Consider the following 13,149-nt stretch of genomic DNA (forward strand, 5'->3'; position numbering starts at 1 on the left):
ATTCACTTCACCATATCATAATAATTATCTGAGTAAAGATATAGTAGAAGCTGCTTTTTTTTCATCAGTAAATTATAAAGAGTAGACTATTTATAATTAATTTATAATATATAAAAATATTAAAGTACATGCGTAAGTTTAAAAAAAATGGCATGGATAAGTAATTTAATTTTTTGTTCTTATCTTTTCCAGGGGCATATATTTGTGTTTTAGTAAGTTACTATTCTTACTATTAACGTTATGGCAACCCTGTGCCAGCCCGAAATCATTCGATAGAACGAAATAATGTCATCAAACAGTGACAGTTTGGTTATCTTAAAAATCGTCAAGAAAAAGGAAATCTTTTGAGGAATTTGCTAATTTAATTACCTTCCACAATGCCTTTACAACGTGTTGTGGCTTTGTCTAATCTTATTCATCAATCAAATCGTACGAGTTTAGTAGTAAATACAAAATATCATCAGTTGAATAAGTACAAGTGAGTAGATTAATTCAATATACGCAATATTTTGTGGTAAACAACATGCTTTGTAGCCAAGACGGCTTTATTTTTAACTGTTGTTTGCTAAAAGGAGAATAATGCGTAGATCACACGTATAAACAAGTACGACGGGCAATGCAATACTAGTAATGAATTCTTACATCATTCACATAAGATTGAAATCCTATTCTTCTTGTCAATGCTAAGAAGGCTTTCCGTGCATGTTTGAGTTCCTAAATAATTGTCATTTGCTTTTTCTTACAGATGTCTAACCATTAATAGATTAAAACACACCAAAGTACTGAAGAGTGAAAAAGAAAAATTACACACATATGTTATTCAACGGTACATTGAATATGTTAAGAACTACACAAGAGTTTTAGAAAATAGGTTCCCTACAGCAGTGAAAATGTATAGAGTTTTCAGTGTAGGTATCAAAGATTTTCTGACAGACTTGAAAAAATACATTTCCTTACGTATTAAAATCACTAGAGACCAAGGATTTACAAAGATGAGCCGCCAAGAAATTGAATTGTATCAGAAAATGCCATCAGATATGTGGAGGATAGCCCCAGTTTTAATATTATCTGCAATACCATTTGGGAATTATATAATATTTCCTCTAGCGTAAGTATCTGATGTTACTTTTTCAAGGTTATGAGTCGGACACTTTGTGATTGATTATAAACATATAACCAAATGTATTATTTTAAAGTAATACCTGACTGTTGCTGATAATAAAAGTGAAATAGATTAATTTATTAAATATTGTTTACACTCTTACCACATTTAGTTGTTAATTTTGTAAAACAAATATAATAATTACGAACACTAAAATATTCCAGATTTTTAAAACCAAGAACGCTACTGTGCTCTCATTTCTGGTCAATACAGCAAAAAGTAGAATTTTCGACGCAAGACTTGGTAGAACGTCTGAGGAATAACAAGCCAGTGTTTCGAGCTTTGCAAGCAAAACTAGATTCAATACCAAATGGTGATCTTAAAGATAAATGGAAGAATGTTGTAGCTCAGCTTGGTTCTGGAGTTCATCCTACACCTGAGGATATATTGTTGTGTAAAGAATTATTCGCAAAAGAACCGTATCAGCTAAGCCACTTGACCTACAATCATGCGGTAAGTTCTCTTCATCTGTCGCCTTGTATTTTTCTACACTCCTGTTACTAACATGACTTGAGGAATGGAGTATTTCAATGTACCAATCTGAACTGTGTGTTTTTCACTTAACCAAATGATCATATCTCATCCCTACTATATAATATTATAAATGCGAAAGTAACTCCGTCTGTCTGTTATGCTTTCACGTCTAAACCATTAACACTGTTAACATTGGAACAGAGATAGAGTTGACCTTGAGAAAGAACATAGGATACTTTTCATCCTACAACAACATAGGATACTTTAAATTTCGATTCATTCATGTTAATATATTTAGTACATCAGTAATATTTACCTTGCTGTGAGCCTGCCTATGTTATGTTTCATGACAGCCTGAGTCGAATTAATTGTTTTCAATACTAATAATAATTGTAATGTGCTTAGTGTTCTTTAAATGCATTTGCAAAAGTCATTTACATGCTTCTGTTTCATAAGAATTGCGATTGTGATTTGTTTTGATAATGCATGTGATATATAGAGCATAGAATTGCCACATACTAGGCGACGTAGCGATTCGACTGATGATTGCAATGCATTGCCATGCGAGAGACCTTGCATGGCTATTGAGGGTTAGTTGATAAGAGTGAAACTACCCAATACCTTCCCCGAAGGGCATGCTACGCGTCCAGAGTGGCTGAAATATTGTGTATTTAAATAATATGAACCTAAATTCTATGTGCGCAATACGTAAGAGTACGACTATCTGACCGTCCTAATGTTCAACTGGCTTTACCCGCCAAGCTGTATGTTTATAGGGAGCCATTATTGACAATACTCTCATTCTTCTATTAGACTAAAGTAATATAAATCCTTGCACTGCAATATAAATCTATATGTATACTTAAATGACTCAGCTATTAGTTCAATGTGGCTGATGCGAGGCGATAGCACATTTGCTCTCCTAGCATGACTTGCGATACGTTGTGATTCTTAATTCAATTTCATTCGTTCAAGTAGAAAAATCATTTAAAACAAAGAACATAAAACAACAGCAAAACAAAAAGAAATGATTTATGTTACAAGTTTGTAAAATCAACATGCTATAAGCTAAATATTCTTCTTATAATATGAGTCTGGCGAATGTTTTTAATTTAGTGCTTAATCCAGAATAATTTTAAAAGCGTTATTTAATTTTGTGTTGAAAAGCTTACGTTTATGATATCAATGCACAGACTGTAGAATGGGCTCACACCAGATCAGATAGCAAAATGTGTGTTGATTAAACTTTCTGTGAGCACAAAATGATGACAATGAATGTTTAAACTAATTATTGTTGATCACAATTCCAGGGTCACTTACTCAAGATGCATGGACTAAGAAGAACGTTATTTAGAACGAGTAAATTAAAATACAGAGCCTTCCTACTACTCGAGATGGATAAGGCAATTGAAAGGGAAGGCGGAGTTGAAGCTCTCACCATGGAGACCTTAAGGAACGCGTGCCTGATCAGAGGACTTAACGGCAGTCACTTAACAAACCAAGAAATGAAAAACTGGCTTCAAAAATGGCTCACAATCTCACAAAATGTAGATAAAACCTCATATTCCTTACTTTTACATAGTCCTATTCTATTAGCATACAATCATCCCCAAAATTGGGTGCTCATCTATTAGGGAAGGTCTGAAGTGGAAACGGCAACGATTTTACAATAACTGGTAATTAGATTACGAATTATTGAGATGAGTGTCGATCAACAATCATATTGGATCTACGTTTTTATGCGTTGATTTGATTCCATTGTCGTTTCCACTCTGTTTGTCGATAAGACAGCCATTATTTATACGCTTTAGGTTATTCAAGAGGTACAAGAGGTAAAATACACAATGGCTATAGTCTTAGTAAAGTTTGTTCAGAATATATCGTTAAATGAAAGTATAATCATTGGCTACTTCGAGTTTCGCGTAACCTCTTGTATAAAAACCGTTATTGTAACTGAGGCAATATCTAGCAATTATATATATGTATATTTATTTATTGATATTTATGGGAAAGCTTAGCTGTGAATTTATTTTGTCATAGTGTTCATAATTTTGATTAAGACATTTGAAGTGGATTAAGATGATTTCCAACTTGCTCTCAAGACTATTAAGAGATTTTTCAATGTCTGAACCTAATAGTGGTAAATAATTATAAATGTCTAAAGTAACATTGAAGTCTTCCGCTACACATAAAAGAAATTCTTATTTTTCTTCAAAAGTGATTAATTCTTCTAACTGTTATAATTGTTGCCTATTACTCTTGTTAACTATCATTGATTATATATTTACCTGAGCTGTTTTCAAAACGTTTGTTGTTCTGTTAATTGTGAAGAAGCAATAATTTAGCTTAGACTAATAAACCTAGATGTTTTATAAAAAGCTTTGCTTTATTTCTGTGGGTAGATTGAACTGATAAGTAGAGTGCAACGTTTTGTTAGTGTGCAGATATGATGTTCAGGCCAATTTGTAATTGCTGGGAGGCTAGAAAGGCAGTCACTCCTTGTAAAGCACCAGTGCTTAGCTAAAATAGTTTGTAACAGGCTAGTATGATGACAAATGACTAGGAAATAGAATGCACATAAATTTCTTAGCTGTTTTTGTTTTTAGATATTGGTTGCATAACAAAACAATGAAAAAGCAATCAAATATTACCACCATCTTACAATTTGTAAAATATGAAAATATATTTTATTTAAACATACCTAATTGAAACTAAGCTTAAATTCATTTAGTAAATTGGATTCAAACGTCGCATGAAAATACTTCCTTTTAGAATAAAATCTTAATGGTGCAATTTCTAACTGTTACACTATGTATCGAACCCTCTCAATTTCGTATCTAACAATTTCTAAAATTGTATTTTCATTATTCAATGGCAACAAATTCTGCAATGAATACCTTACCTCGGTCCTTTTACCCACAGAAACAATGTAAGCGATATAAGTTATATTAATATGTGGTATAACCACATAAGCACAATTGTGATTGAAATAGCACCACGGTAAAACTATGTTCTTAAGTCTGTTAATGGACTACAAATAGTTCATCGAATATTATAGAAAATAGTATCTATTATAGGCAAACATACAGATAATAGGGATGATGACTGGGTATGAAAAAAAAAGGTCATTAGCCCCTCAGTTAGATAATTGAAGAGTATGATACAGGAAGTTTTTCCTTTTTCAGAAAAACTAGAATTGACAAAGATTAACTGCGTTAAAGTTTAGGAAAGGGGGCTTGTGACGTAACGATATGGTAAAATTTATACTCAATCGTGATGTCACGCGTAAGTTTCATTCACTGTAATTTGGTCAATTTATGTTTGCGGGAAAAATTTAAAAATACGTATCCATTATTATACGAAAACTACAAGAAGGACACTGCAAAAAAAAATTGTCATCATCCCTATTGTTGTCAATGGCGTTAAAGAAACATAGCAAGGCTAATGTTCTGCATTCGTATTCGTTTAGATAAGTTGACATAATTGATATTGTTCAACATGTTTGCCTATACCTACAAGTTAATGTGTATCTCACAGAACTATATTAATATACAAAAAAAAATGTGTTCTTTTAGTAATAGTATCAACAAAATCTTTTTTGTCCGGCATTTTTTGGAAAATCTTGTTTATTGCTTGTGCTTTCTTCTATGTTTGGGTAGTAAATTATAAATCTTACCTACTACCGAATTTTAATTGCGACTTTGATTGAATGACTGGAATATTAACAACCAACCACAGTTATTTACTGTTTATAATGTATTTTACACAAAATTATCTTATTTTTTGTACATTGTCTTACATCAAATCTGATAAATGCTTATCAATATAGTTCTGTGAGCTTGTTCTCTATATGTTATTATTGAAGCTATGGGGATGTTAACTATATATAAAAAGTTGAAAACTATTAAATCTATCATTAAGATTATAAAAAATAGTACATGTAACATTTTTTATTATTTCATCAACAAATATTTTATTGGGCGATCATATTCTCTAACCTAGGATTCTGTCCGAAAACATGACGCATAAGTAAATGACAAAGCAATTTCTCAAACTCTATAAAAGTAGTATTTTCTATTTTGACAGGCCAAAAAAAAACTAATCTATTATTTTATGAAAGTTTAATTTCACACGGCCCTTTGTCTGTAAAGTTTCCAGTTTCCTATTGAGATAAAACTTTGTATACACATTACATGTATATTATGATATTAGTGACATTGAGCTGATCTGAGGCTGAATCTGAAAGGTGGCCATAAGAGATCTGCAATAAAACCGCCCAAAACTGGATAATATATTTGAGATTAATATTAATCGTCACAAGGCAGAAATGTAATAAATAATTTATGTAGTCAACTTCCCCTTAAAAAAAAGGTTTTATTTAATATAGATGTTTCAAGCACTTTTAAAACGTTACAGTGGTAGCTTTAGGTGCGATTCGAAAATGTTATTTCTATGGAAAAGAACCGGCAAGAAACACCATCTAACGAGTGTTAACATAGTTCCTAGTACTCAGTACAGACATTAGTTTAATCTTGTTGTAATGTATTGTTGTGCACTAACAGTATTATTTATCTTGACATTACACAAAGAGGTTGAATAAGATAAATATTTTAATTTTGTTAAAGCTTGGCTGTAAAGATAGATATATTTTTAATAAAGTTTTGAATTTTTGATTGAAGTTCGTTTTGCTTTAGTTAGTAAAAGAAGTGATCGTTGCTCTCAGAAACTTTTTAAAATGCTTTGGGTTATTATTTTTTTAGTTGTCCAGTTAATTAGTAATAGTGTGTATATATGTATATTATGATTATGTGCATTAAAATCATACAGTTGTTTGTGTTTAAAAAATGTACGCTCTTTTATTCGACTATTTTGATTTCTTGTTATAAACGGCAATGGTATCAAAATTGGTTAAATTGTGAAAGCTATTTCATTTAACTAGAATAATTGTGTTTGTTCTGTTATTGTGTAACCAAATCTCGTAAAACAAAACTTATGCAATTTTGACATATTTTGGGTCAACTTGATATGACAATGTTTTTCTTATATAGTACAGTTTAATTATAAAACGCCAAAATCCACAAAGTGGTACCAAAGTACCAGTGATAGTATGTATAGGTAGTTTGATGTCTGTTATAAATAGGCACAAATATTCAGCAACAACGATTTTTGTAATGTGTTCTGCGTTTGTAGCTGTTGCGATTTTCACTAAAACGAATGTAAATATTGCAATTTTTATATGTTTAAATAAATGTTACGCCAAAGCAATTATTTATTTGTCTGCCTGCTGGAGCCTAGTTACCTTGTTAAACCGACTGTGCGCGACGTTTCCCACCCCTGCATAGGACAAGCACTAGGTGTGATCCACGTGAATCATGAATGTTTGTGAAGCCCACCACAAAGTTGGATCTTCAGTGCGGAAAAGTGTTATTAAAAAGTCGTGGCAGCTTTAGTTAGTATTCGAATTCGGCTAAAAAAGTACTTTAATTACATTTCAGCTTTTGGATGCGAATTTCTACCAATTCGCCATGTTTGTTGTTTTAGTTAAAAAGTATTCTAACATACAAGAGCGTTAAACTATTTGGGTGGTAAGGAAACATACTATATTTCATGCTGTTATTTGTACAAAGTTACATCTAAACAACTTTTGTCGGTTCAGTATTTACTTACTGAAGTCCAAGTCAAATCAAATTTTTCAACGAAAATGAACATTTTATCGATCCGTTAATGTATTTATTTGCCTACTATAAAACCTTTTCCCAAAAAAACGGCTTATTTAATAACGTCAATCATAACTTGTCAACTTGTGTAATATTCAAATAATGATGAAAAAAGTATTTTGAATACATAGCCTGTGATTTTCCTGCCCTTTGCTAGTATATTTTACTAGAAACAAATGTCTTTTAACATCCATAAGTACTTAACTGTCTGGTTGGTGTGCCTACTTCTATTGATACAAACGAAAAAGCCGAACAGTAAGCGTCAGCAAGCGGTGTGGCGTCTTGAGTGTGAACTGGGCATGATCGCGGATCCTGACTGTCCTGTAGACGGTGGATGGTCGTCATGGAGCGTCTGGTCCTCTTGTCAGGGAGCCTGTGATGATGTAGGCCATCGTCGCAGAACCAGAGAATGTATCAACCCGCCACCCTCTCAAGACGGAGCATCTTGTGGCGGCCCCGACGAACAATCCGAAGTGTGTTTCCTTACCAACTGTACTGCTGCCAATTTTCGATCTCTCGTCAATGGAGACTCGGCAAGAATGTCAGCCTTACACCAATTAGAAGCAGTCCCTGCGCTCATGGAACGTTGTCTACAGATGGAGTGTCCATTTGAAGCTATCGAAGCTGCCCTGGCCTATGATAATACGTGGCAACTGAATTCTGAATCCCTCTGGAATGCCTTACAATGCGTGAAACGTAACTTAGGCTGTCCTATAGCCGGCGAGTGGGGGGCATGGGCCGCCTGGTCAGCTTGTGGTGCTCGATGTGGAAGAGGTTTGAAATGGAGACTAAGACGGTGCGACACACCTGCACCTTCAGACGCTCATTTCGGTTGCACTGGCACTCCATTACAAGCAGAAAATTGTGTAGGTGATCAATGTGCCATTAGTGACTCCGGAGGCAGTTGGGGAGAATGGAGCGCATGGTCTCAGTGCTCAGAAAAATGCGGAGCGGGTGTAAGGCGACGAAGAAGAGTCTGCCACGAGACAGATACCCCGCCCACGGCCGGCGCATGGGGGACTCATTGCCGAGGGCAACATGATCAGCTAGAAGTTTGCGAGAACAGTGTATGCTGCCTTGATGGTGGATGGTCGGGTTGGGGTAGTTGGGGTCCATGCTCGAAAACCTGCGGAGCTGGTCGACGGTCTAGGACAAGGACATGCACCCGACCCATTCCACAAGGTGGAGGCGCGGCGTGCGTCGGGCCGAGGACTGAAGTTGGAACCTGCCACTTGGTACCCTGTGACGTTTTCTCGCACATGGTTGCTATCTTCCATGGTGAATCATCACTTTACTACAACTTTGAGAACAAACGTGCAACGCTCTATCACTTTTTTATAAGATTTACGCCTTTTTCTCCGCACGGAACCTTGGTACGTAGAGAAACTGGACAGAAGTCGTTCATTCGCCTCAGTCTCCAAAAATGGCATGTCTGCCTGGATGCATGTGGAGCTACTCGTTCCTGCTGTCTTCCCAGAAGTTGTTCACACACAAAACTAGAGCCGGCACAATGGCACACTGCACTCGTCACTGTTACTAGTGAGTCAGCTGTAGTTAGATTAGATGACGCTACTATGAGCGTAAGATCCGTTTGGCCATGTAATCCCGAATTACCCGACGATAAGATGAAGATTTACGTAGGAGAAAGGCTACACGGACAAGTTCAAGAGTTGATATTGAATTTTATTCCTTTGAACATGATTATAAGTCGTAACCAAAGATCTAGAAAGACTGATTTCCACCCAGTAGCAGCTGCAAACATTGCTTACGAGAGAGCTAGTACTGAAGAAGCCTATTTACCACTTAGCGACGACCAGTACCTGCGCTTACCTTGCTATCAGAATCAAGATGAATGGCGACTTGAATTAACTTTAAAAACGAAGAAGGAAGCTGGAACCATATTATTTTTGAAAAACGATCAGAATACTAACTGGTTACATTTATATTTGCAAAATATGAGACTTAAATTAAAGCTTGCCCTTGGAAGTTTTAGGTCCGAAAGTAGCAGCACCGCTGAATGCTCTGCGGATCAGTGGTTTGATGTGGCTTTGTCTAAGAAGCAAGAAACAAATGCAATCGAAGCGTCTATTAACGCTGGAGAACGAATGCACGTGCTATTTGAGGAAGAAGTTTCTAGAAGGAGACGCGAGCTTATCCAAACTACTGCCAACCAATCAGGGACTAGCACTAAGAATGTTGATGTGTCAAAACCAATCGTCTCCACTCTGTGTACAGATGAATTCTTCATAGGTGGAGTTCCCAACTTTGTTAAAAAACACATCAAAACCGAAGATTTTACTTCATTATCTGGAGTTATAGCATCGATTAGTCTTAATGGTGCTCTTTTAGATATACACGACTACAGTATTGAGCGATACAAAGATGATAAAGTTCAGGTATCATCCAAGACGGCAAGTGTATCGGGGTCCTATCATGAAACAGCTTGGGGCAAATCAAACCGATTAAATCTAACCTGTCTTCATGCCAGGACTGTCAGGTCACCACATGAAGCTAGTTGGCTTTTCTTAGATACTGCCGTTAGCGGAGTTTTGAGAGACAAAACTGTAAGATCTATCGACGATGGTCGAGTACTCCGGCTTGTAGCCACAGCTGATAACGATTTGAGAGGATTTTATACGTGTCGAGCGCATAGTAACAGGCGCACTCGAAACATAGTGACATACGGCGTGTTAGGAAAGATACAATATAAGCTGACTGGACCTGACACAACGACAGCAATCGCTGTAGTTACTACACTTTTCCTCGTCCTAGGAACTCTAACCTGGCTTGTGATTGAAGGTGTTCATGACATCCGAAACGGCTATGGGTTCTTTAGAGATGCGCATTTGTCGCCAAATGAAGAGGCCGAAGCTGTGTGCAGATATATTGATCAGAATATGAATTTGATAAGTTCTAAGAGCGCTGCTAAGATAGCTAAAGCGAAAGCTAGGAGGAGGGGCAGGCAACTAGCGAGTAGATCTAGCTTCGCCGCACAGGAGCCTCAAGGTCTGATGGAGGAGAACTTGCAGCCAGAGCAAAGTGAGAACACGATGAGTGAGCCAGAGGGTCTGCCAGCTCTGCCTGAGGTGAAGAGCTCGGGGCCGGAACCATCCCAGAATATATACAGACTCGAGCCGTGTTACATGAGTTCACCCCGCCACGACTCATTATCCTCTCCAAAGGACAGAGACAGCTCATCATCCTCCTTTGATTTAGTCTCGCCAAAAGTACTTTGTTCTCGACTGCTACTCTCGACCAAGCGGACAACTTCCAGGGAAAGTGTCATCTCTAAGAAGAGAACCACTAGAACGACTGTAACTTCCTCGTTGCGAAGAGGCAGGTTCAATCTCACTACGATTAAGTCTTCGGGTTACGTTAATCAATCACCTGCTCAAAGAATTCTTAAGAAATTCTACGAGCTAAAGAGTGATGATTAATAAATGAAAGTGATTAGTTGATTTTAATTTTAAGCTTCAATTACTTTTAATACAAAGATTAAATACTTTGCACATATTAATTTAGACTTCCTTCTTAGGTCATTTAACAAATAAGTTCTTAACTATTATGTTATGTTACTGCAATAAACATGTTCCTTTTTAATCGTAAATAAAACAGAAGTTCTGGTTCTAAATATTTATTATAATTTACTTGTATTACATATTATAATTTACTTAAATTTTAATAACATCAGTGACAAAATAATATAAATAGAGAACAACCATATTTGGCAGCCAAATACGATCGATGATTGTTTAAGATTATTTTTTATTACATGATAAAATTCTGGCTATAAAAATAAATGGCACCAAATACTTTTGTAGTAAGTTCATAAGTCTAAAATACAGAATTCGAGTACTTTATATAAATAATAAATAGGATAGGAATTAATTAAAGTATGTCTTTTATACGCTAGGTGGAAACATGCCGTATTTGTTAATGACTTCCCATACTCGCTACATTTACATTCTTGGAAAGAGCTTTTCGAATGTCAAGTTATCTTATTATAAGGAATATGGTAGTAATACCCTTGACTCAGTCACAGCCGTAGCCTCAATGTCCTGGGAGGAAATGAGAGAAAAAGAGAGAATATAAACTAAACAAAATAATTTAGAAGTACAGGCAAAAATATATCATTAAATATGATGAGATGCTAGTATCCATTGTTATATCCGGAATTTAAATCTGTATTTAAATCGAAATAGGCCATATTTTTCAGAGAAATAATTTGATATAACATCTACAGCACTTACATTCAGATAGTTTATTAAATTCGGCTATATAAATGTTACACAAACATTGATTAATTTTAAACTCCGAAACTTTCCTCCAAATATTCCATTTCTATCTACTTAAATATGAAAGGATAATGCAAATAATACGTCTTTTATATATCAAATGCAGAATATAAAAAAAAATATTACAACTATAATTTAAAGACTCACAAATCAAATTGACTATTTTTCTCGAAGGCTATACCAATTGTATTCTTAGTGACTAGAATAGACAGAATGAGGTTATCATAACTATTTATAAACTAAGAAACATTTATAGTTATTGGTTGTAATGAGCCAAAAGTTTTTTTTTTATATTCGCGGGCTAAATGCTTTTGTCTTTTAAAACTACTTTATAAAAAGTAAAACATCTATTTGGCACTAAGATTTTTCCTGTATCGTTCGTTATTTGATTTTAAAATAAAAAGGAAATTTAGGTTAGTTTTCTATATACCTATAGAAACCAATAACTATCATGTCTCTTTCATAGGAATTGAATGCTAGGACACCTATAAAAGATAATTACATTTATTTAAACATTAATTAGTCGAGAAATACATTCATGAAGTATTTATTTACTGGATATGCTTATACGTTGCCGATTTATTTAATATGTTATTTTGATGTAAGTTGTAATGAAAGGAAGTAAGTATACAACGGTACACTTCAGTTAATTAGTTAAGCATATAATCGCAGTGAAAAAATACTTGTAATATAAACACTTAGGCTACGTATAGACCTTGGACGCTTAGCGCGCGATACGTTCGTATAAGACTTGTTAAATTAAACAAGTCTATTTGTTCTTAAATACACTACTTTGATGGAAACACATTCCAGATCGAATCATATTTTAACTGGTAACATTTTAGATTCAAATACCTTCCAGGTGATTTTTCGTCCTAGGTAAAAACGTACCCCTAGTGGTAACATAGCCTAAAACAGTCATTCTACTTACGGAAACACATTGATACGTATGTAATGAACAAATCTATCTTCCCATTTGTCAGAGAAGCGGTTTCAACAACAAATGTGTTTATTACAGACATATTGACAAAAATTGTGCGAAAATTGTATCTTAATACTATTCACGGTATATTTAGGTGCTGCACGAGCTACTACGATACAAAGTGTATGTTTACTATTTCGTAATAATGAATTAATGTATAACACATAGAGTATTTCAAAGTTTATTATATCAACAATTTTTAAAATTGTAGTCTTAATCTGAGATTTTTCGTTACAATGCGAATTAGCAACCAATTCTTTATTCAACAATTTATTTGGTATAAACTGTGCTTGGTAGTGTTTCTAACAAACGTTTGTCCGTAGATTCATATTATTAGTTGTTATTTAGTCCAATTTTCAAGTACTGCTGCTTATTTTGTGAATTTTAATGATAAGAATAAATTATTCTCGGATGTTAGCAGTGATAACTGTTATTTAATTAGAAGTTCAATGTCCTTTATAATAGTGATTTCATTCAACGTGAACTTGGTCTTAATTACTAGATGTTATTTTTGTTCCA

At 34.7% G+C, this 13,149-nt stretch overlaps 2 protein-coding genes across 2 annotated transcripts; both read left to right on the forward strand.

Moving 5' to 3' along the window:
- Positions 1–264: 264 nt before the first annotated feature.
- On the forward strand, positions 265–4,197 carry LOC113508491 (LETM1 domain-containing protein 1). Its single transcript, XM_026891564.1, has 4 exons — positions 265–478; positions 746–1,108; positions 1,327–1,615; positions 2,947–4,197. The coding sequence occupies exons 1-4, from the start codon at positions 378–380 to the stop codon at positions 3,268–3,270; spliced, it is 1,077 nt and encodes a 358-aa protein (XP_026747365.1). The 5' UTR covers positions 265–377; the 3' UTR covers positions 3,271–4,197.
- A 3,029-nt stretch (positions 4,198–7,226) lies between these two features.
- LOC113508497 lies at positions 7,227–10,945 on the forward strand. Its single transcript, XM_026891577.1, has one exon. It carries the CDS (start codon positions 7,530–7,532, stop codon positions 10,788–10,790), a length of 3,261 nt encoding a protein of 1,086 aa, XP_026747378.1. The 5' UTR covers positions 7,227–7,529; the 3' UTR covers positions 10,791–10,945.
- Positions 10,946–13,149: the final 2,204 nt, after the last annotated feature.

This window comes from Trichoplusia ni, chromosome 1, assembly GCF_003590095.1.
Source record: "Trichoplusia ni isolate ovarian cell line Hi5 chromosome 1, tn1, whole genome shotgun sequence".
NCBI lineage: Eukaryota > Metazoa > Arthropoda > Insecta > Lepidoptera > Noctuidae > Trichoplusia > Trichoplusia ni.